This window comes from Phacochoerus africanus, chromosome 9 (genome assembly GCF_016906955.1).
Source record: "Phacochoerus africanus isolate WHEZ1 chromosome 9, ROS_Pafr_v1, whole genome shotgun sequence".
Lineage (NCBI taxonomy): Eukaryota > Metazoa > Chordata > Mammalia > Artiodactyla > Suidae > Phacochoerus > Phacochoerus africanus.
This window is the reverse complement of record NC_062552.1, coordinates 47,989,461-48,012,802: the sequence shown is the minus strand read 5'-3', so window position 1 is coordinate 48,012,802 and position 23,342 is coordinate 47,989,461. Positions and strand designations below refer to the sequence as shown.

At 44.6% G+C, this 23,342-nt stretch overlaps 1 protein-coding gene across 2 annotated transcripts; it reads left to right on the top strand.

Annotated features, from left to right (window-relative positions):
* The first annotated feature begins 427 nt into the window (after positions 1-427).
* Positions 428-19,950, top strand: GCM1 (glial cells missing transcription factor 1). 2 transcript variants are annotated; one of them, XM_047796173.1, is made up of 5 exons: positions 428-632; positions 13,658-13,910; positions 14,949-15,061; positions 16,442-16,564; positions 18,989-19,950. In XM_047796173.1, exons 1-5 carry the CDS (start codon positions 558-560, stop codon positions 19,718-19,720), a joined length of 1,296 nt encoding a protein of 431 aa, XP_047652129.1. In that variant the 5' UTR covers positions 428-557; the 3' UTR covers positions 19,721-19,950. The 2 variants fall into 2 exon arrangements, with proteins under 2 accessions (XP_047652129.1, XP_047652128.1); XM_047796172.1 differs by lacking the exon at positions 428-632 and adding an exon at positions 13,153-13,286.
* The last annotated feature ends 3,392 nt before the right edge of the window (positions 19,951-23,342 follow it).

The following is a 23,342-nucleotide window of genomic DNA, read 5'->3' as shown; positions in this document are numbered from 1 at the left end:
GCTGTGGTACAAATCTGGTTGTGGTGGTCCCTCCTCGTAACCTTCCCACATGTTAGTTAATTTATGAAGGTATATGCAGGGAAACAACATTAAGCCAATTCTCTCCCTCCTGCTCCAACACAAGCACAAGGAAGAAAAGGTCCTAATCACTGGCTATAGGTGACCATGGGCCCAACTAAGGCCTTCTCAGCTGGGGCTAGCAGTGAGGAGGGAATCCCAGACTTGAGGATGAAAGTGATCATCATCTTTTGATTCGCTATGGCCAATCCTTATTTCAGCAAAGTCACTAATGGCTTTTTACATTTCGTTTTTGTTTGTATGTTAGGGCTTGCAAAAATGTCAATGACATAGGCTTTTCTGGCAGACAAGCACTGATTTTTATCTCATTAATGGTCAGTATTACTGTCATTTATTTTTTAGTGTCTGGAAGACCGTCTCCTGGCCTAAACCTCTTGGGTGAACTGATCCAACTGTGTCAAGAGCCTTTGCGAGCGACATTCTCAAGCTCTTCTGAGGGCACTTGGACAGACAGAGACTGTGGGTGACCTGACTTTATCATGGAACCTGAGAACGCTGGTTCTGAGGACAAAGAGGTGTTAAGCTGGGATATTAATGATATGAAACTGCCACAGGTATGTACTTGCTTTAAGACTCTGCCTTCATGAAGAGTTCCCTGGTGGTCTAATGGTTAGGATCCGGCTCTTTCACTCTGTGGTTCAATTCCTGGTCTGGGAACTAACAATCCCAGAAGCCATTGCATGCTGTGGCCAAAAACAAAACAAAACAAAACACCAGATTTAAAAAAGAAAGAAAGAAAGAAAAAAGACTGCCCTCAGCATTTGTCTGTGAAGCCTTGACCATTAACTTGCTAAGAGCGAGAAGGGATTGGTAAATGTTCCCGCTGTGTAAATGCCGCTCCTCCAGAGCTTCAGCTGGGATCTGACTAAGGACTTTGTTGTTGTTGTTGTCTTTTGTCTTTTTTGGGGGGGGTCTTTTGTCTTTTTGGGGCCATACCTGCAGCATATGGAGGTTCCCAGGCTAGGGGTCTAATCGGTGCTATAGCTGTCGGCCTACACCACAGCCACAGCCACGCGAGATCAGAGCTGCATCTGTAGCCCACACCACAGGTCACAGCAACACCGGATCCTTAACCCACTGAGCGAGGTCAGGGATCAAACCCATGTCCTCATGGATTCGTTTCTGCTGAGCCATGACGGGAACCCCTGACTAAGGACCTTTAAGAGAAGATGCCAAGACCTATGATTTTTGCAGGCCCTTACTTACCAGACTCCCTCAGTTACAGACAGAAGCAAAGAAAACGTTACTTCCCTTCCCTTTCAACATTGGCTTGGCTCAGCTGCCCCCATCGCCCCGGCTATCTAGTAGAATAAAATCCACCATAATGTCCATAGATCGACCAGATGGACTCTTCATAAAGCACAAGCACCTGCACAACCTTATTTGCTATAGGAGTGGGTCTAACCTCAATCTGTCACTGGACTGTCCTGGGGAGAGTGTTCTTCTGGAACTTTTTTTTGGGGGGGGGGTCTTTTGTCTTTTTGGGATACCTGTGGCATGTGGAGGTTCCCAGGCTAGGGGTCGAATCAGAGCTACAGCTGCGGGCCTACACCACAGCTCACAGCAACTCGGGATCCTTAACCCATTGAGCAAGGTCAGAGACTGAAACTGCATCCTCATAGATGCTAGCCAGGTTTGATTCCACAGAGCCAAGAAGGGAACTCCACTTCCAGAATTTTTATAACTAATGCACAGTCCATGTTCACGGGGCTGCTCTCCAGCTACTGAGGAACTCTCATTTCATGTTTTCTTCACCTTTGTCTTTGGCAATTACCTTTTTTTTTTTAATAAACTTTTTTTTTTTTTGGTCTTTGTGCCATTTCTTGGGCCGCTCCTGGGGCATATGGAGGTTCCCAGGCTAGGGGTTGAATCGGAGCTGTAGCCTCCAGCCTACGCCAGAGCCACAGCAACGCGGGATCCGAGCCGCGTCTGCAACCTACGCCACAGCTCACAGCAATGCCAGATCCTTAACCCACTGAGCAAGGCCAGGGATTGAACCCACAACCTCATGGTTCCTAGTCAGATTCATTAACCACTATGCCACGATGGGAACTCCATAAACTTTTAATTTTTGAATGGTCTCAGAATTACAGAAAAAGTGAAGACTGTAGAAACAGTTTCCCCAAACCCTCCACTCGTGTTTCCTCTTATTAATGTCTCATATCATTGTAGCCCCTTTTGGCAATTGACTTTTTAAGTCTCAATCTGGTGGAAAACATTCATTGTTTAAAACTGACTACTTTGACCTCCTTTTGTGGCCTTCGAAGGATGCTTCTACTGGCAGTTGTTGGGAAAGATGACTAGGAAAGACTACTGGACACCACCAGGAATGTGAGGAAAGGTTAAGCCAGTCTTCCTGATTTTAGGGAACAAGAAATTTGAATTATCCCAAGCAGGAGAGAGACAATGGGGAATCCCCCAGTCTTTTTTTGTTTTTTGTTTTGTGTTTTTCCTTCTTCTTCTCTTTATGACTGCACCTGTGGCATATGGAAGTTCCCAGCTAGCAGCCAGATCAAAGCTGCAGCTGCTGGCCTATGGCACAGCCACAGCCACACCAGATCCAAGTCGCATCTGAAACCTATGCATAGCTTGCAGCAACACTAGATCCTTAACCCAGAGAGCAAGGCCAAGGACTGAACCCGCATCCTCATGGAGATATTAGGTCCTTAACCCACGGAACTCCTCCCCAGTCTTGATTTATAACCATTCCAGATTTTACTCTGATGAAGTGTTTCTTTTGTTTCTCATGTTTCTCCTTAACTCCCCTCCCCTGTTGTCTCCCAGTGGGTCTTAGAAGAGCTGCGGAGCCCAGAGTACGTCCTACTCTCCGTTCATGTAAGGATGGTTAAAGCCACCACAGCTAAATCACGCAAATAGTTATTTTAGGGATTTGTCATTGCTTATAAATTGCTTTACAATTGTAGCCGTTTTAGGGGAAACTTGAAGGTAAATTTTGATCACTCCAGGCTCAGGGACCCATATCCCTTAACACATGAGGGCAGCCCCCAAATAGAGACACTGGGCGTAAAATCAAGACAAAATCAAGAAGGAAGCAGGTTCATAGGTGATTTTTGCCAAGTCACATGCTACAGCGGGAGTTTTCATGGCTTCTGAGAACCTTCTGAAACGGCAGGCAACGCTGTACTCACATATAATTTTTTTCTGGGACAGAGGATTCATATCGTTCATCAGATCTGTAGACAAAAGAAAGGAAGAAACACTTCCCTGGAGGGGATCTCAGGCCTGATATAAGTTCATGTTCCAACATGAATTTTCCAAAACAAAAGCATTCTCAGCTCCCCAAGACGTTAAACTGAGACATGTCCAACAAAAACACACAGCTTTGGAAACCTATCATTTTTTTAGTTCATAGAAAAAGTCTGATTGCTCATGGAAATATGTAAATGGCCTTCAATGTGTTAAATATGCCAGGGAAATGATTCTAAGTGCAAAACGTTCCTTAGTATTTTCTAAGCAGCGTCAACACCGTCCTCATTTGGGTTTCTGCTGGCTTTGGAATCCTAGCAAGACTCGGTTGAAGTGAAAAATAAAAGGTCTTAGAAGGATTTCCAAAGCACATTAGGTTGTATATTTTGAGAGCATTTCTGAAGGCAGAGTGGTGAACTGGGAGAAGCAAGCCAGGAGATCACACCCTGGCTTTGAATCCCAATTCCGCCTCCTTTTATTTGTAGAACGACACGGGGTGGTTTAGCCTTTTTGAGATTCCCTGTCCTCTTCTGAAAATGAGGTGGTTGTACTAAATGCTCTCTTAGGGACCCTTTTAGTTCTTACAGTCTAGGATTCAGGGACCTGAGATTGGGAAAGGTGGCCTAAACCCTAGAATGGGGACCTGGTGCCAACCACACTGCCTGGCACATGTTAGACACAAACGACAAATATGAAATTCACTAATGCATGGCTCTGTGGCTTTTCATCTGCGTGACTCTAAGCAAATCTATTTTCTTTTTTTTCAGTTCGGGTATAATTGATTTACAATGTTGTATTAATTTCTGCTGCACAGTAAAGTGATTCGTTTATGCAAATAGGTTTTTTTTTTTTTTTGGTCTTTTTGCCTTTTCTAGGGCCACTCCCGCAGCATATGGAGGTTCCTGGGCTAGGGGTCTAATTGGGGCTGTAGCTGCCGGCCTACACCACAGCCACAGCAATGCGAGATCTGAGCCGTGTCTGCGACATCTTCTGTGTCTATTCATCTGTCGATGGACAGTTAGGTTTTTTCCATGTCTTGTCTATTGTGAATAGTGCTGCTGTGAACATAGGGGTGCATGTATTTCTTTGAGTTATAGTTTCGTCTGGATATCTGCCCAGGAGTGGGATTGCTGAATCATACGGTAATTCTGTTTTTAGTTTTCTGAGGAATCTTAGTACTGTTTTCCATAGTGGCTGCACCAGCTTACATTCCCACCAAATGTGTAGGAGGGTTCCCTTTTTTCCACACCCTTTCCAGCATTTGTTATTTAAACAAATCTATTTTCCTTAGTCTTTGTTACCACCTCTATAAAATGAAAATAGTAATTCTTTATATACTCTGCCTAAATCTCTAAGCTGTTTAGAACAGACGTGTTCCCAAAATGTGTTCTGTAGTATGTAAGTTACGGGGAATTTTAATGGGTACTGTGAAGGAAGAAAGGAAGTACTAAGTTTAACCAAGTTAAGCAGATATCTTTACTGCAGACCTGGTGCCTTTCTTATTGCACTGGTGGCGCTCCCAAAGGGAGGCTGTGTTGGCTGTGTTGCCCTAACTTATTTTGATCGTGGAGCCTGCTTTTCGTGGAGGCCGCTTTTCATGCAGCCCTACAGGCACTAAGTGTCTACCTGTTTGGGCATTAAAGATATATTTTAAAGGATTACATTTATAAAAGCCAGTAATGGCTTGTAATTATTATATATTTCCCCAATTTCGTTCTCTGTCCCACCCATACAAAGAATTTATAGTTTGTTTTTCATATTGTATCTTCTTGCCAGGATTCCGGCAAATTCCTGCAACTTGCAGTCACATTCCTTTCCTGTTAGTCCATTCACCTGCTTCAAGTATCAAGATGGTCACCTGAGAGCTCATTGCATCTTCTGGTCCTGGTTTCCACAGCCCTTTATACTTCCCAGATATATCCAATTTGTTGTTTAATTTTTGGCCACAGTGAACAATGACATCCTCACCAGGACATCAGAGATTTTTGAGTGACTGGTATGTGCCAGACACCATAATGGGCCCAGGGGTACAGGGACCACTAAGCTAGGTTAACTTCCATGGAAGGCTAATGACCTGCCTGGGCCTGTGGAACAAGATCAGTGCCCAAACAGAGAATCAATGCCACAGAGAAAAATGCTACAGGTACTGAAAGAAGGCATATGTAATTCAGCATAACGAGGGCACAGGGAGCTAGGCAGAGGATCTGGCAAAGTGCTTGCTCTGGACAGGTACCTTGTGCAACGTGAGAGGGTCAGGTCAGATGAAGATAAGAGTTTGGGCCCCCGAATTTGAGGTCTATTCCATGGCTACTTTTGGCAAGGAGATCTGGAGACCTCTGGCCTGAAAGGAGGTTCAGATGCAGGTTGTCCTAAGAGGATTTGGTTATTTTAAAGACAGCGGGAAGCTTATTGGGCTGGAAAGCATCATGATCAGATCTAAGGCCTGGAGAGTCTCTTGTCCTCACAAAGTCATCCCTCCCTGGATTGGTTTCACGTATGCTTCTCCCTTCTTTCAGCTGCATATATGTCTTTATAAATCTCCATTTCACTTGTTTCTGGCCGCTTGTCTAACTTGTTACTTGGATACCACTTCTTTATCCAGCCCCCCAGGGAGCCAGCCCAGAATTGCAGGCACCTAACTTACTAGAAACCATCATCAATAAAAACTTCTTTATTCCAGGGAGTTCCCTGGGGGCACATCGGGTTAAGAATCCGATATTGTCAGCTCAGGTCTCTGCTGTGGCATGGGTTCGATCCTTGGCCTGGGAATTTCTGAGTGCTGCCGTACTGCCGAAAAAAGTTTCTTTATTCTGCTCGACCGATGTAATACACCAATTTTGCTTTCCCTTCCTAGTCCCATAAATTATGTTTGCATTTTAAAAGTCCAAATGTAATTGCTTTAGTGTTTGCAAATGTCTGGGTTTGGGTTAGACTTACCTTCACTAAAAATGTTTATTGCGTGGTTTGTCACTTGGACACTTTTCATTAATACTGATTGTAATATTTGAGAGCTTTGAATCCTTAAGAATTTTTTTTTTCTGATTGAAAATTGGGAAGAAAATCAATTCTTTTTTCTCCTAAATAGGACCCACTTAGCAGGGAGATGCAAGGCAGGCATGCCGCTCCCGGCACCTGCCAGTCTCTCTGAGCAGGGCACAGAGTTCCAATAAGCACCGCAGCAGACAAACACCCGGAATCATTTTGTTTCTGAGCACAAGCGGTTTTCAGATTAAACCCATGACTAAAGCTACATGGGGCCATTAAGTCACACAATTCCAAGGTTTAAGTACTCTTTTTGTAGAGAAAACCTAAAACTGTACCTAGGCTAAACATAAATACAAGCCCACCTAAAGCCTGGTGAATCAACATCAAAGTGGCTACATCGTGTGTGTACGATAGGTCACTTTGCTGTACAGCAGAAATTGGCACATTATAAATCAACTACACTTTAATAAAAATAATAAATTTTAAAAAAAAGTGGCCACATCTCTGATGAGTTAATTCCTGGATCAAGATTAAGTTTTTAAATTTATTTATTTAGTCTTCCGTCTTTTTAGGGCCGCAGCATATGAAGGTTCCCAGGCCAGGGGTCTAATCAGAGCTGTAGCCACCAGCCTACACCAGAGCCACAGCAACGCCAGATCTGAGCTGCATCTGCAACCTACACCACAGCTCACGGCAATGCCGGATCCTTAACCCACTGAGCAAGGCCAGGGATCGAGTCCATAACCCTACGGTCCCTAGTCGGATTCGTTTCCGCTGCGCCACGACGGGAACTCTTTTTAAATTTATTTTTAATTTTTAATTTTTGTTTTTTTGCCACACCCGCAGCATATGGAAGTTTCCAGGCTAGGGATCAAACCCACACCTCAGCAGCTACCTGAGCCACTGCAGAGACAATGCCGGATCCTTAACCTACTGCGCCACATTGGGAACTCCTGGATTATGATTTTAAGCAGTGCATTTTCCTTTGCCTCTGTCTTACAAGCAGAGGAGAATCTTTGGGCTCATTCTGTGAATTCATGTAGATAAATGTAATCAGATGTGTCTTGGCATGAGGGAGCTAACGGGTAAACTAGATTCTGGAGTTCTGGTCAATTATTACCTGACTGCATGATCAGGTCACATTGTTGTTGGTCTGAAGGGAACACTCATGACTTTGTCCTCTTTGTCCAGCCCTCTTTTTTTTTTTTTTTTTTTTTGGCCACCTGCATGGCTTGTGGAAGTTCCCGGGCCAGGGATCAAACCTGTGCCACAACAGTAACAACACCAGGTCCTTAATGCACTGAGCCACCAGGGAACTTCATGTCCAGCTTTCTCCTCCATCTCAAGGTCATTTGAACTCTATGGGACAGCTCCATCTATATAGACCCCATTGGGCATTGGGTCGCACTGGGACCAGAATTCTTCCTCTACCCTATGCTTCCAGGAGATGGGGATGTGAGCATTACTGCATCTGTAGTAGCAAAGACTCTCCTCAGAAGGTCCCTTGCTGAGCTGGGTAGAGTTGGAAAGGAAAGGGAGAAAAGAAGGGGATCTGACAGAGTTTGGAACCTGAGGCAGGAACCTGAGGTAGGAAACTGAAGGTTAGCCAAAGGAGTCATTTTTAAGTTAACTCAAAAGCATTTTGTTGAATTGCATTTCTCCCTTGGATAACACTTGGAGCTGGGTTTCCAGCTAGCTCAAAAGAGCTAAATTCTTGAAATGTTGAAGGTAAGTCAAAATGCTGGTCGAATTTTTTTTTTTCTGTGTTGCATAGGTAACATCTAAGTTTTTCCCTCTCTCTGATTTGTTTTAATGTGTATCTCTTTGCTAGCCCTGTTTTATTTGGAAACATTTATTTATAAGGAATTAATAAACTATTCTTATTAAAGAAAAACTGGCAGGAGTTCCCACTGCGGCTCAGTTAAGAACCTGACTAGCATCCATGAGGATGCGGTTCCATCCCTGGCCTTGCTCAGTGGGTTAAGGATCCAGGGTTGCCGAAAGCTGTGTGTAGGTCAAAGATGAGGCTCAGATCCTGAGTTGCTGTGGCTCTGGTGTAGGGTGGTGGCTACAGCTCCCATTCGACCCCTAGCCTGGGAGCCTCCATACACCTCCTGTGTGGTACTAAAAAAAAAGACAAAAAAGAAAAAGAATAAAGAAAACCTTGCAGATAATTGCTTTACATCAGAGTGGACTATATTCCAAGGGAAAATCAATTTTAACATGATAACATGATAGTGTAAATACTTTTGATACCTCATTTCAGAATTTTCATTTTAATTCATTAGTTTTATGTAATAGTGTGTATTTAATTCTTCAGATACCTTATTAAAACTACAAGTAGGGAGTTCCCGTCGTGGCGCAGTGGTTAACGAATCTGACTAGGAACCATGAGGTTGCAGGTTCTATCCCTGGCCTTGCTCAGCAGGTTAATGGTCTGGCATTGCCGTGACCTGTGGTGTAGGCTGAAGACGCGGCTGGGATCCCGAGTTGCTGTGGCTGTGGGGTTGGCCAGCAGCTACAGCTCCGATTAGACCCCTAGCCTGGGAACCTCCATATGCCGTGGGTGCTGCAGAGAAAAAGAGAAAAGAAAAAAAAAAATTGAAAGCAGTGTCTCGGAGTTCCCGTCGTGGCGCAGTGGTTAACGAATCCAACTGGGAACCATGAGGTTGCGGGTTCGATCCCTGCCCTTGCTCAATGGGTTAACGATCCGGCGTTGCCGTGAGCTGTGGTGTAGGTTGCAGACGCGGCTCGGATCCCGCGTTGCTGTGGCTCTGGCGTAGGCCGGTGGCTACAGCTCCGATTCGACCCCTAGCCTGGGAACTTCCATATGCCATGGGAGCGGCCCAAGAAATAGCAAAAAGACAAAAAAAAAAATAATAATAAAAAAAAATAAAACTACAAGTAGTTCAGTAAATTAGAACAAGGGAAGGATGAAGGGTGTTCTGATTGCACAGAGTTTCAAAGATTTTGAGTGAGTTAGAGGATAAAGTCCCTTAGGGAAAAAAAAACTTACAAACAGAAGTCACAAATATTCGTTAAACACCCAAGGGTATTATCCATGAGATTATAAAATATAAATTCGTTATATTTACATGTTGGAAACCTTAAGAATATTCCCTTTAAACTATAAACTTCTTAACCAAGAGGAAAAACAAAGAGTTACTCATGAAAAGTTAGAAATTAAAATAAACAATCTGAAAAGAAAATATTTTTGTGGGGATTTGCTAAAGAAACTTAAGAAATGATTATTCTTTCTTTTTAAATTTTACTGTCTAGTGCCTTCAATTTAGGAGATCCCTATCATTCATCTGATAGCTGTGCTTCTTTGCATTACTGGAATCTGGATTTTCTCTTAATTTCAAGGTCAAAAAATGTCAAAAATCTCACTAAGCATCCAGGTCAAAAGACTGGTCATAAATAAATAGCCAGGCGAATATCTTGATTTGAATACGTTTATTCCCAGTAATTTTCTCGAGGTTGTACGTCATCAAAATTATTATTGCATAATTAACAGAACTGGAAAACTCGGCTACCAGTGAAGGGAATGTGGAAAATAAAAGTTTAAAAGACCGTGCGTGAGCATTCAAGCTAGAAATTATCGCAAAAGGCAACAGGAAAATCTATTTTTATACAGGGAAACTAAGCAATATATTTCTAAATAATCCATCAAGAGGAAGCCTCAAAGGGCGATCAAACTATACTGAGAGGGAGAAAGAAAAAAAAAGATAATGGAGGTCAGTTCTTCCTCTACGGGCCAGAGTCCTTGCTTTATTTGTTTTTGTTTTGTTTTTTGGCCATGCCCACAGCATGCGCAAGTTCTCCTGCCAGAGATCGAACCCAAGCCACAGCAGTGACAATGACAGATTCTTAACCATCCACCTCACCCTTGTCTCTGCTGCCCTGACAACCGTGCTTTATTTTTGAATCGACTGTAATGTAATATAATGGGATATAATTGAATTGAAATCCACTTGTAGACTTCTGCAGTCCAAATGACTAAAAGTCCACATTTTAATGTTTTAACTTACATTTTTATTATTTCTGAAGGTAAAATATTATGCTTTCAGGAGTTCCAGTTATGGCACAGCGGAAGTGAACCCAACTAGTATCCATGAGGACCTGGGTTCGATCCCTGGCCTCACTCAGTTTGTTAAGGATCCGGTGTTGCCGTGAGCTGTGGTGTAGGTCACAGACGAGGCTCAGAGCCCATGTTGCTGTGCCTGTGGTATAGGCCAGCAGTTGTAGCTCTGATTGGACCCCTAGCCTGGGAACTTCCATATGCTGCAGGTGCAGCCCTAAAAAGCAAATATATATATGTGTGTTTGTGTGTGTGTGTATATACATATATATGCTTTCTGTGGCATGTCTGTGGCAGAAGACAAAAGAGCATTATTAAAGCTTTAGGTCAGAAGGAAGAAAAGAGGCGGAAGGTGGAGAAAGCTGGAGATGGGACTGCCCCAGGGGCTGCCTGACGTCTTCTCACCCCAGGCATTGAGCCTTATCCAGCTCAGAATTTCCAGAGAAGTGGGGGAGAGAGGGAAGGGACTGGAAAAAGCAGACAGTTTATTCAGTATCTTGGCCTGGCCAGACCTCTCTCCTAGAAATGCGACTGTGCTGCCTGGTGGACCAGAGACACTCCTTCAGACGCCAACCCCCTTTCTCCTTTCTCTTCTGGAGAAGTGTCCCCTTCCCACACCACAGGGCAGCACGGAAGGGCCAGTGTTGTCACCACTCTGAGAAAGGAGGTTGGGAACAAGAGTTGCACCAATCAAGCTTTTCTTTTATAGGGGCAGAGACCCTGTCTTGCTTGTGGATTAACAAGGTTTAAAGCATGACATGACCTCTCTGAGGTCATTTTTCTCCTGAACCATGCTGGCTGGTGCCTGCGGCCCCAGATCTGGTAGAGTACCAGCCAGCACTGATATGGAACTAGCTGTGTGCCAGGCACAAGTATTTTGGTCTTTTTTTTTTTCATTTTGTTTTTCTTTTCCATTATAAGTTATTGTAAGATATTGAATATAGTTCTTTGTGCTATACAGTAGTTGGTTGTTGGTTATCTATTTTATACATAGTAGTGTATATATGTTAATCCCAAACTCTTAATTTATCCCTGCCCCCCTTCCTTTTGGTAACCATAAGTTTGTTTATGTCTGTGAATCTATTTCTGTTTTGTAAATTCATTTGTGTCATATTTTCAGTTCCATATATAAGTGATATCACATGATATTTGTCTTTCTCTTTCACTTAGTATGATAATCTCTAGGTCCATCCATGTTGCTGCAAATGGCATCATTTCATTCTTTTTTATGGCTGAGTAATATTCCATTGTGTATGTATATATATCACACCTTCTTTATCCATTCATCTGTCAGTGGACATATAGGTTGCTTCCATGTCTTGGCGACTGTGTAGCCAAAGAAGCACTGTGTTTTGAGTGCTTTGTGTGCATTAGCTTGTTCAGTTTTCACAACGTCCCTGTGAGGGAGGGGCTTCTGTGGCCACCATCTCATAGAGGAGATAGAAGTGCTAAGAGACAAGGAACTGCTTCAGGTCCACACCCAGGCCAGGAGTCGGCAAATTCTCTGTGAAGGCTCAGACAGTAAATACTTTAAGCTTTGTAGGCCATATAGTCTTTGTCGCAACCACTGAACTCTGTCATGGTGTGTGAAATTATCCACAGGCAACATTAAATGAATGAACATAGCTGGGTTCCAATAAAACTTTATTTATAAAAACAGGGAGTAGGCTGGATTTGGCCCATGGCCTTAGTTCACTGGTGCCAGCTCTTCACTATTAACAAGTACTACCACTCGTGTACCTAAAACCTCTCTTTTTCTTTTTTTCTTTTTTTTATAAGGCTGCATATGGAAGTTCCAGAGCTGTAGCTGCTGGCCTACACCACGGCCACAGCAACACAGGATCCTTAACCCCCTGAGCAAGGCCAGGAGTCAAACCTGCAACCTCACAGATCCTAGTTAGGTTCGTTACCACTAAGCCACAACAGGAGCTCCAAATTCCTCATTTCTATTTCCACAGACCCACCTCAGTTCCCATGAAATTCGATTCAAAGGACAAGTATCGTTAATTATAAAAATGTACAGTTTACATCTGCTCATCACAGTACTTTTGTGAAGCATGAACCTATGTTCCCATTTTAGAGAAGAGCAAAATGAGGCTTCAGAAACAGACGACTGTCCAGTGTCTCAGGTTACAAAGTTCTTCTGTGTGGTCTAAACTTGAAACCTAACTGGAGAGACACCCACCTCCCTGAGCTTCCCTTCCATCCCAATGATGTTTGCCTTTTTCCTTCTCAAACATTTGTCTTTCCTTTCTCCTATCTTAGTCTGTTTTCTTGTTACAGAAGCAAAGGAGAGGCGCCCTGAGCTCTCCTCCTGGAGCTTCTAGAATCTTCTACCCTAACCTTCCAGAATCTTCTTGATGAAAAATATTCTAATACCCTGCCAGGTCTCTGAAAGCTGGGGAGCTGGGCACAGCCTAAGTTTGATCATGGAGAGCTCTTAAGGCTTCCCACTCTAAGACTGTCAAATGTGGCATCCGGGTGAGCCACAACTTCAGGGACTAACATTTATTCAGAGCTCCCTCCATGCTAGGTGCCCTGCTGAGTATTTCTTACACCTTACATATTATCGTATTTAATTCTCAAACTCACTCCAAGTACTCAGGTCTGATTATCCCCATTACACAGATGAAGAAATGGGGACACCAAAAGCCAAACGACTTATACTATAAGGATTGAGGGTCCTGTGTCCTTAAAGGAGGGTTGAGTTTAGTTAACTATTCACCGGCAGGGAACAGTGCCAGACCTGGGCGAGAACATGGAAGTTTCCAGGCAAAGCAAACTCCTCCTCACCCCTCCGCCCTGTGGGAATCGCAGGAACATGAGAGTAGAGCAAAGGAAAGAGAGTCTTCACCGGGGAGGAAAGACGCGCCTCTCTACTCTCCCTCTGCCTATCTTGGTTCACTTTGCAGAAACCCTCCGCTTTCCTAAGGAGGTAACCACAGCCTGACCGGCATTATCTCCCTGCTCCGCCCCAGTGCCGTCCACAGTCATTGCGAAAGAGCACAAGGTTACTTCACCCTCCAACATTCTTAGTGAGAAAGGGTCCTCACTCTTATCCCTAAATTATCGGGTAGCACTCAGAGGGGCTGCCTGCATCCCAGCACTTTCTGGTCCAGCGAGCAGATGTGGGTGCACCCAGCAGTCACGGGGCCTCCGGCCGCTTCGCGCGCTTTCCTTGGAATGAAATCCAGTTCGGTCTTTGCCAAAAGGCCCCACTCTCAGCTCTGGAGAGCCCAAACCACCTTTCCGCACAGTGGTGTTTTCCTGCTGAAACTGTTAAAATATTCTTTGTGTTTTGATCAGAATGTGAAAAAGACAGACTGGTTCCAGGAATGGCCAGATGCCTATGAGAAGCACATCTACAGCTCGGAGGACCGGAGCGCACAGCGGCACCTGAGCAGCTGGGCCATGCGCAACACCAACAACCACAACTCCCGAATCCTCAAGAAGTCCTGTCTGGGCGTGGTGGTGTGCGGCCGCGATTGCTTGGCCCCTGAGGGACGCAAGGTCTACCTGAGGCCCGCCATCTGCGACAAGGCCCGGCAGAAGCAGCAGAGTGAGTGGGTCTCCAGCCGCTACGGGTCATGACATCCCCCCATATCCCAAGGGCTCAGCTTCCGCTGGTGGGTGGTGGAGACCAAAGCCTTTCCTGTAGATCATTTTAAGGAGAATCAACCAACCCCCCTTGGCTCTGAGTATCTGCCCCAAAGATCTTCCACGCCCAGGTCACCCACTCGTAACACTGTTCCCTTGGGTTTAGGTGCCTGACTCCCGGCCTCTGTTAAAAGGAGGACGCATCACCTAGGGGTTTAATTCACCAGTGCACCTCTTAAAGCTTAGGAAAAAGTTGTGTTATCAGGCTTGCCACCTGATATCTTTGTGGGGGAATGTCCCCCCCACCTCCCAAATGATCTCACTGAGTGCTTTGATCTGGAGTGGAAACTGAGACAGAACCTGAGGTTAGATCCAGTTCCATGTCATTTAGGTTCATGCCTTAATCACATGCTGAGATAATTGTTCATCTTTTTTTTTTATCATATTCATCGGATTGTGAAAGAGGTGCATTCAGCATTCCCTGAGCCTTGCCCACTTCAGACCTCAAGTTACTTCATGTTCTTTCTTTGTAATTTGTTTTCAAAACTTGCTTGCTCTCAGGGCAGGATCTGGTAACAGTCATTTATACTTTAGTGAGAATTTGGTAGCTGCCCATCTCTCTCCGTCATGTGGTTTTGTTCCTTGACCCTTTGTTCTAATGGTGACGTGAAAGAATTTTTCCTCTTTGCTGCAAAGAATTTGAAGTATCAGTAAATAAGGAGGGAGGGATTTTTTTTTTTTTTCTCTTTTGAGCTCTCCCCTGACCTGTAAAATATCCCACTCTGTAGGCAACTGCTTACTCTACCCCATGAGAGAGTGGGCTGCTTTGGAGGCTAGGCTCAGGGATCGCCGTGCCCAGTGGATGACAGCCTGTAAAACTGGATCCCGGTGCATTCTCTGTCATCCTGGAATCAAGTCGGAAACCAGCAGGGCCGTGCAACTCAGGGCTCCTCTGACCTGGCTCAGTTCAGCATAGTCACCTTCCTTTGCTCTTTTGCAGGGAAACGCTGTCCCAACTGTGATGGCCCCTTGAAGCTCATTCCCTGCCGTGGCCACGGGGGCTTTCCCGTCACTAACTTCTGGAGGCACGACGGCCGCTTCATATTCTTCCAGGTTGAATTTGAGTTAAAGATTCCTTTTCTCTTGAATTCTGAACTGTGCACAGAGCATGAGGAAGCTCGTCTCCTCCAGGAGGTGCACAGGTGGAGGGGAGTCTGCCCCCTCCCTGAGACCCTTTCTGGGGGACCTCACACCTTGAGAGAGGAGCCAGGGGCTGGAGCCCAGGACTGGGGGCAGCTGCCCCGGACTCAGGCTCCGAGGGGGAGGCCGTGGCCAGTAATCTGATCAGGTTCAGGCTATCGCCGGGCCTCGGCATGCCTAGGCCTTCCACAGACCCAGCTCTGACTTTTCACCGGCTCTGTAAACATGGACACGTTGCCTAACTCCCCTAAGCCCCAGTTTTCTGTAAAATGTGGTGCTAAGAAGGCCTCGTCGGGGAGGTGGTGGAAACAGTGGCCTCCAACAGGAGGACTACCTGGGTTTGAATCTGTGCCTTTTAAAGAAAACACCCTGATATGCAGGGTCTGTTAATTTCCGGCAGGTAACTATTCCCCTCACGGCTGATCGCCAGCCATTTTCAACCACCAGCTCACAAAGTTCCTAAATGGCCAACAACTGGCTCTCGGCCCGGCCACCTCTGGCACACTTTGAGTCCCAGCTTATCAAAGAGGTGACTCAAGGGGTGTAACCCTTCCAGGCCTCCATGTCCTACTCCATAAACTGGGGATGATGACACTGGTAGGGACCTCACAACATTGGGCTGAAGATTCTATGATAAAGTATGTAATCAGTGCTACTTGCAGGAGCTCCCTGGTGGTCTAGTGGTTGGGATTCGGTGCTTTTACCACTGTGGCCCGGGTTCAATCCCTGGTCTGGGAACTGAGATCCCACATCCAAAAAAAAAAAAAAAATCAGCCTTACTTGTTATCACTATGAATGTGACTTTGCTAGGTAGATGAGAGGTACCATCATAAGCAGAGGCAGCTGGGCAGGCAGGGAAGTGCATGGTAGCTTGGGAGGATCTTAAAAGACTTTTCCAGTCTTGGAGTTCCCGTCGTCGCTCAGTGGTTAACGAATCCGACTAGGAACCATGAGGTTGTGGGTTCAATCCCTGGCCTTGCTCAGTGGGTTAAGGATCTGGCGTTGCCGTGAGCTGTGGTGTAGGTCGCAGATGCGACTCGGATCCCGCATGGCTGTGGATCTGGCGTAGGCTGGCAGCTACACTCTGATTAGACCCCTGGCCTGGAAACCTCCCATATGCCACAGGAGCGGCCCAAGAAATGACAAAAAGACCAAAAAAACAACAAAAAACTTCTCCAGTCTTGTCACAAGAGCCAATTGCAACAGCACCCAGTCCCATGGCAGGGTGCAGGGTAAACCTTCACACACTGAGGTGTATCTAGTTATGTGTCTCACTGCTTCATCTTCTTTAAGTCAAAGGGAGAACATGACCATCCAAAGCCAGAAACCAAACTGGAAGCCGAGGCAAGAAGAGCAGTGAAGAAAACACACTTGGCGGCTTCCTCCTCAAAGCTGAAGCAGGGCCCAGAAATCAAGGTAACCTTGCTCCATGCCTCTTTAAAACGTTCGGTGACTTGCCACCCCTGTGGTGGCAGCAGTAGATTTCCCTGTCCCTTCCCTACAGATGAAAGCCCCAAATCATGTACCTTCCTGGGGAAGAAGGAGGGATAAATTAGGAGTTTGAGATAAAGATATACACACTCATATAGATAAAACAGAGAGCCAACAAGACCTACTATGTAGCACAGGGAACTCAATACTCTGTAATAACTTATAAAGGAAAAGAATCTGAAAAAGAATATATGTATTATATATATATGTATATATATAATATATATATATGAATCACTGTGCTATACACCTGAAACTAACACAACATTGTAAACCAATAAAAATAAATTTAAAAATTAAAAATTTTTTTAAATCATATACTTTCAGGCTCACCTTTGAGCAAGCATCTGCCAAAGATACTAAATCTGTGGTTTTCTTCTAATTTCTCCCATCTTTGTAGCCTGCCCTCAACCATGAAGTTCATATCCTTTCAGAGTCATCTTTCCCATTTCAATGAAAAAGAGAGACTCGTATTAGTACTTAACCTATACGTGACATTCTGTATTTCTTTTTTTTTTTTTGCTTTTTTTTAGGGCTGCACCTTCGGCATATGGACGTTCCCAGGCTAGGGGTCGAATCAGAGCTACCACTGCCGGCCTATACCACAGCCATAGCAACACGGGATCCGAGCCGCATCTAAGACCTTACACCACGATTCATAAACACCAGATCCCTAAACCCTGGAGCAAGGCCAGGGATCAAACCCACATCCTCGTGAATACTGATCAGGTTCTTTTCCACAACGGGAACTCCAGCACTCTGTATTTCTGATGGAACCAACATGAAATGATTTCCACAAAATACTAGCCTCACACTTTTTAATTCTTCACTAAAGCAGGTGCTTTTTGTAGCATACTCCATCAGGGTGAAATAGCCAGGCAGTTTCTGAAAACAGTAGTTATGAGGGGTGTGGCCATGGAGGCTCTTCCTGCAGTCAGACCTGGCTGTGAAGTCCGTGGCTTTAGAGGTATCAGACTCTAGATTTGTGGGTTGATCTGCTCACCAGTGATAGTAATTCCTATACTTCTACTGTTCAGTACTCCATATTTCTTTTCAGGAGTACAGAAATGGAACTGGTTCATTCCTGGAGGCTCTATAGTACTTTAAGGAAAAAAAATTGTCATTTGAGTCTGTTGTAGGCAAATATGAACCCTTGAGTCCCAACGACTGGTCCCTCCTATCGCATCTCCCATCCCTGGGAGAAGCTGAAGGGCATTTCCTCCCACTGACCCTAGAGGACCACAGTCTCTCCAGCCACATCGTCTTATGAATTGATAGTTCGACATAAATAACAGAATAACTTAATTCTCACAAAATTCTTTCCCTGTGAATAACTGGAGGACAATCTACTTCCTCCATTTGTAAATGAAATTTATCAGAGTTCCCACTGTGGCACAACCGAATCACTGGTGTCTCTGCAGTGCTGGGATGCAGGTTCAGTCCTTGACCCAGCACAGTGGGTAGCATAGGTTGCTACCTGTGGCTCAGATCTGATCGCTAGCCCAGGAACTCCATATGCCTCCAGACAGCCAAAAAAGAAAAAAGAAAAAAATTATCACTTCATAATCCAGAGGTCTTCTTTTTTTTTTCTTTTTTTTCTTTTTGCCTTTTCTAGGGCTGCTCCTGTGGCGTATGGAGGTTCCCAGGCTAGGGGTTGAATTGAAGCTGTAGCCGCTGGCCTATGCCAGAATCACAACAACGTAGGATCCAAGCCGCGTCTGCGACCTATACCACAGCTCATGGCAACACTGGATCCTTAACCCACTGAGCAAGGCCAGGGATCGAACCCGCAACCTCATGGTTCCTAGTTGGATTTGTTAACCACTGAACCACAACAGGAACTCCAATGCAGAGGTCTTCTGATTCAACAAGATGATTCAGAGGCTCTTGAGAAAAAAAGCCCTGATCTCCTAGAATCCACCCAGTGCTAAAAGATAGAAAAGTCCAAGAGGGAAATGATCAGAGGTTCTCTGAGAGCTGTCCTGAGTATAAAATTAATCTTCGAAGCTGTGGTTTGATTTTTCTTAAATAGCCCCTTATAGTTTTCTGACAGGAGCAGTTAGATGATCAGATTTGCGTTTGTGGTGAAACATTTTCAACACACTCCTGTCTGAGTAAAGGGCAAATCAGCCCTTCGTGGTTGGTAAGATTGCACATCAAAATGGCAGCAGCCTTTATGTCGTCCAAGTTTTGTGTGCTTGGGCAAAACCCTGTGTGTGTTTCTGCTTTAAGTATGTCAGGAATGAGGACAATCCACAGAGCACTCATTCGTGCCAGGTCACTCGTGGCTGCCTGGGGTAGTGGTGTCCCTTTCACTTATTAATGTGGGCTTGTCTCTTTTCTTTCCAGCCTCTTCCAGGTGAAACACCAAGTTGGGAAAGTTTAACTCGGTCTTTCCAGGAAGGCATTCAATTGCCTAGTAGTTACAGTGGACATTTAATAGGGAACACTCCCCAGCAGAAGGCACTGAATGATTGCTCATCCTTCTCCGAGAGTTATGGTTTGGGGGGCACCACCGACCCGGCAGACCCCACTCCTCCCCTGGGGGCCCCTCAGCTCTACGAGAAATGCAGTTTGTCCGAAGGTCAGATCTCCAGCAACCGAGACCTGCTTCAGCCTCCTGTCTCTGGGGTCTTTGGTTACAGTGATCCGCAAACATGGAATGATAACATGGCTTTGGAGAGAAATCCTCTGAATGACAACAGCTGCCCCAATTATCCTTTTGCTCTGACCAGCTGGCCCTATGACTTCTCCCCTCCCCAGAACGCTTCAGAACCCTTTCCCCAGCAGATCCCAATGGAACCACCAGCTGCCAAAGCAAGCTGTCCCCCATTATGGCCAAATCAAGGGGGTGATCTTTATGAAGAGAAGATGCCTGTGGATTTTAACGGCTACTACCCTTCCACCACGTGCCGTTCACCTCAGGAAGAGCCCTTTCTCCTCACCTGTACCTCTCAGCCTCGTCACCAGTACTCTCTGCCTGGCAAGAGCAGCAAATGGAATTTGGATGAAGAAATGAGGTACCTGGGCTTGGATCACTGCAACAATGAAATGCTTCTAAACCTCTGTTCTCTGAGATGATCTCAAATGGAATCCTTGTGCACTGCTGGAGGAAATGTCATTTGGTGCTGCCATTATGGAAAACAGTATGGAGGCGCCTCAGTAATTAACAGTAGAACTACCATATAATCCAGCCTTTCCATTTCGAGGTATATATCCACAGGAAACGGGAGATCACTATCCTGAGGAAATAGCTGTACCACCGTGTTCATTGCAGCGTTATTTACGGTAGCCAAGGCATGGAAACAACCTAAGACCAATGAATGGATAAAATGGGATGTATATATATATACACAACACACACAATGAAATACTATTGAGCCTTAAAAAAGAAGAGCATTGTGCTATTTGCAACAACATGGATGGACCCTGAAGGCCTTATGCTAAACGAAATAAGTCAGAGGGGAAAGACAAATGATATATGATCTCACTTACATGTGGAATATAAAAATACCTGAATTCATGGAAATAGAGATCAGATCTGTGGTTTCCAGAGGTGGAGGGTGATGGGTGGGAGAACTGGGTGAAAGTGATCAAAAGTTAGAAAATTTTGATAAATTTTAAGATAAGTTCTGAGACATAATGTACAACCTGGAGACTCTAGTTAATTACTGTGCTGTACTGTGTATGTGAAAGTTGTGAAGAGAATAGATCTTAAAAGTTCTTATCACAAGGGGAAAAAAACTGTAGCTGTGTGGTGATGGGTGTTAACCAAACTTAACCATGGCAAACATCTTGCAGTATATACATATATTGGGGCATCATGCTGCATTCCTTAAACTTACACAGTGTTACACGTCCATTATATCTCAGCAAAACTGGAGGGGGAGAGAGAAATTGACCAAAATCTCTTACAGCCACTTCAAAAGTGGCTATTATAGGAGGTAGTTTTTCTTTCTTTCTTTCTTTCTTTTTTCTTTTTAGGGCTGCACCTGCAGCACATGGAGGTTCCCAGGCTAGGGGTCCAATCAGAGCTATAGCTGCCAGCCTACGCCACAGCCACAGCAACACCAGATCTGAGCCACATCTGTGACCTACTCACGGCAACACCGTATCCTTAACCCACTGAGCAAGGCCAGAGGTCGAACCATTGTCCTCATGGTTCCTGGTCAGATTCGTTAACCACTGAGCCACGACGTGAACTTATGTTTTTCAAAACATAACCAGAGATAAATTAGAATCATGATGATGAGTAGAAGGCAAGACTTTTTTTTTCACGGAAGTGATCTGTTGGCTTGTCTTCCTCCATCCTAGTACTCTAGGAGTACTAGAATAGTCCTCAGGAGTACTGGAGTGGTCCTCAGGATACGAAAAGTACTAGAGTAATCCTCAATGAGGATTGAAAACTTGTCCAACTTGTGGCAGGAAATGTCCTCTGCTCCCTCTCTCTCTCTCTCTCTCTCTCTCTTTTTTCCCCCCACAATATTTGGAACTCTCAGCATCACAGCTGCATGATCTGCTGCATTTTCAATGTCTTTTGAATCACGGCAAACAGCACACATGTGGAAAGCCCAGCTGCCCAGGATCTCATCTATGCCTCCTTGGAAACAGAAGGAAGGAGGAGAGGAAGGCGAAGATGCTACCACTGAAGTAGGTAGTACTTTGGTAGGAAACATGTGGGGTGAGTTTATAAAACATGTGTCCTCTAGTTGATTTCTAAAACTCGTCATGATAAAGGATATGACCCAATCCCAATGCCTAAGGACAAAGAGCAGCAAAATTAAACGGCTGCGTGAAGAGACATTCCCTGTCACCAGATGGTCTCTCCTTCCCTTCTTCCTCCTCATTGTCTTCTCTGTCCACAAGGGCTCAGATTTTTGTCCCATTTACCTTTATTCTTACAGTGCCTGACTCAGCACCAGGTTCAAAACATGTGGTTGAGAAATGTTTGCTTAGAAAAGTCCTTGTGTAGCTCACACGGCCGTGGTCAGGCAGCTGTGTTTGAATGCCAGGTCCTCTTTTTTTTGCTGAAGTACTTTGCAGTAAAGGTGAGCCTAGACATAAATATGGAAAGAACCATGCAAGAAGCAAATATTTTCAAAATAAATGATCTTTTCTAATTGAATGGTAACAAAGGTATATGATATAAAATTTGGCTCCTAGTCTCTTGTCTTAAGGCACCTTTGACTAGTTTCTCGTCTATTTTCCAAAGATTAGAGATGGTCTCTGCGTAGTGTATTCCCACCCCCACCCCCACACCCATCCACAGGCATATATTCTAAAAGGCCCAGTGGATGCCTAAAACCTTGGCTAGTACATACACGCCTATGGTAAAGTTTAATTTATAGATTAGGCTTAGTAAGAGAATATCAGAATTGCCAGCATCACCACTTTTGTGCTTTGGGGTCATTATTAAGTAAGATAAAAGTTGCTTGAACACAAGGACTGTGGTACTGCAGCAGTGGATCTGATAACCAAGATAGCGGCTAAGGGACTAACGGGCAGGGATCGTTTATAGTGTGGAGGCCCTAGACAGAGGGATGATTCCCGTCCTGAGTGGGAGGAACCCAGTGGAGCCAGAGTTCCTCATGCTACTCAGCGAGATGCATGATTTAAAACTTATGGGTTGTTTATTTCTGGAACTTTCCATTTAGTGTTTCAGACTGCTGTTGACCATGGGTAATTGAAACCACAGAAAGCAAAGCCTTGGGTAAGGGGGTGGGGAACGGCTATATATATAAATGGTATCATACTAGATTCATTTCTAACATGACTTTTGTCATTTTAGGATGCAATTTTGACGTCAGATCCCTATAAGGGTAAAGGATCACTGCCTCTTTTTAATGGCCCCAAATACCTTATATGACTGTATTATAATTAATTTAAACAGTCCCCTGTAATGAACATTTATATTGGTTTGAATCTACTGAACTCTTTTATCTATGTGCATAAAATATATGTATTCAGATTAGCAGAGTTTAAAGTAAATATAAGCACTAGGCCATGAAATATAACTTACTGACACTTCAGAAGTTGCCTTGCTTGAAGCCCCCAGTCCCACCCACTCCTGATCACAGGCCCCTTCCTGCATTCTGAAGGTGATTACTAGGCTGGCTTTCTATAGTTTTACTACCTTTATATGTGTTACTCAACAATAGTTTGATTTTGCCTTTTTGGGAAGAAGCCAATGAATAAAATTACATGGTGTCCTATTTTAAAAGTATTGAACTATAATGTACATGCAGAAGAGTACACAGTTATAGCCTCAGCTCGATAAATTGTCACAAGAACACTCTAGTCGTCCCCCTCCCCACGTGCCTATGCTCTCATATCTGCTTTTTCTGTTTAACATTGTGTCCTGAAGAATCATCATGGTGTTGTGTGTAGCTGTACTTTGCTCTTTTCATTGCTGCATTAAATTTATTTATTGTCACCTAAAATGCCTCTCCTCCATGCTCTAAGACAGGAGTCTCTGCTCGCTAAAAATTTTGGCTGGGAGTTCCTGTCATGGCACAGCAGAAATGAATCCAACCAGGAACCATGAGGTTGCAAATTTGATCCCTGGCCTCTCTCAGTGGGCTGAGGATCTGGCACTGCCCTGAGCTGTGGTGTGGGTCGCAGGTATGGCTCAGATCCCAAGTTGCTGTGGCTGTGGTGTAGGCTAGCAGCTGTAGCTCCAATTAGCCTGGGAACCTCCACATGC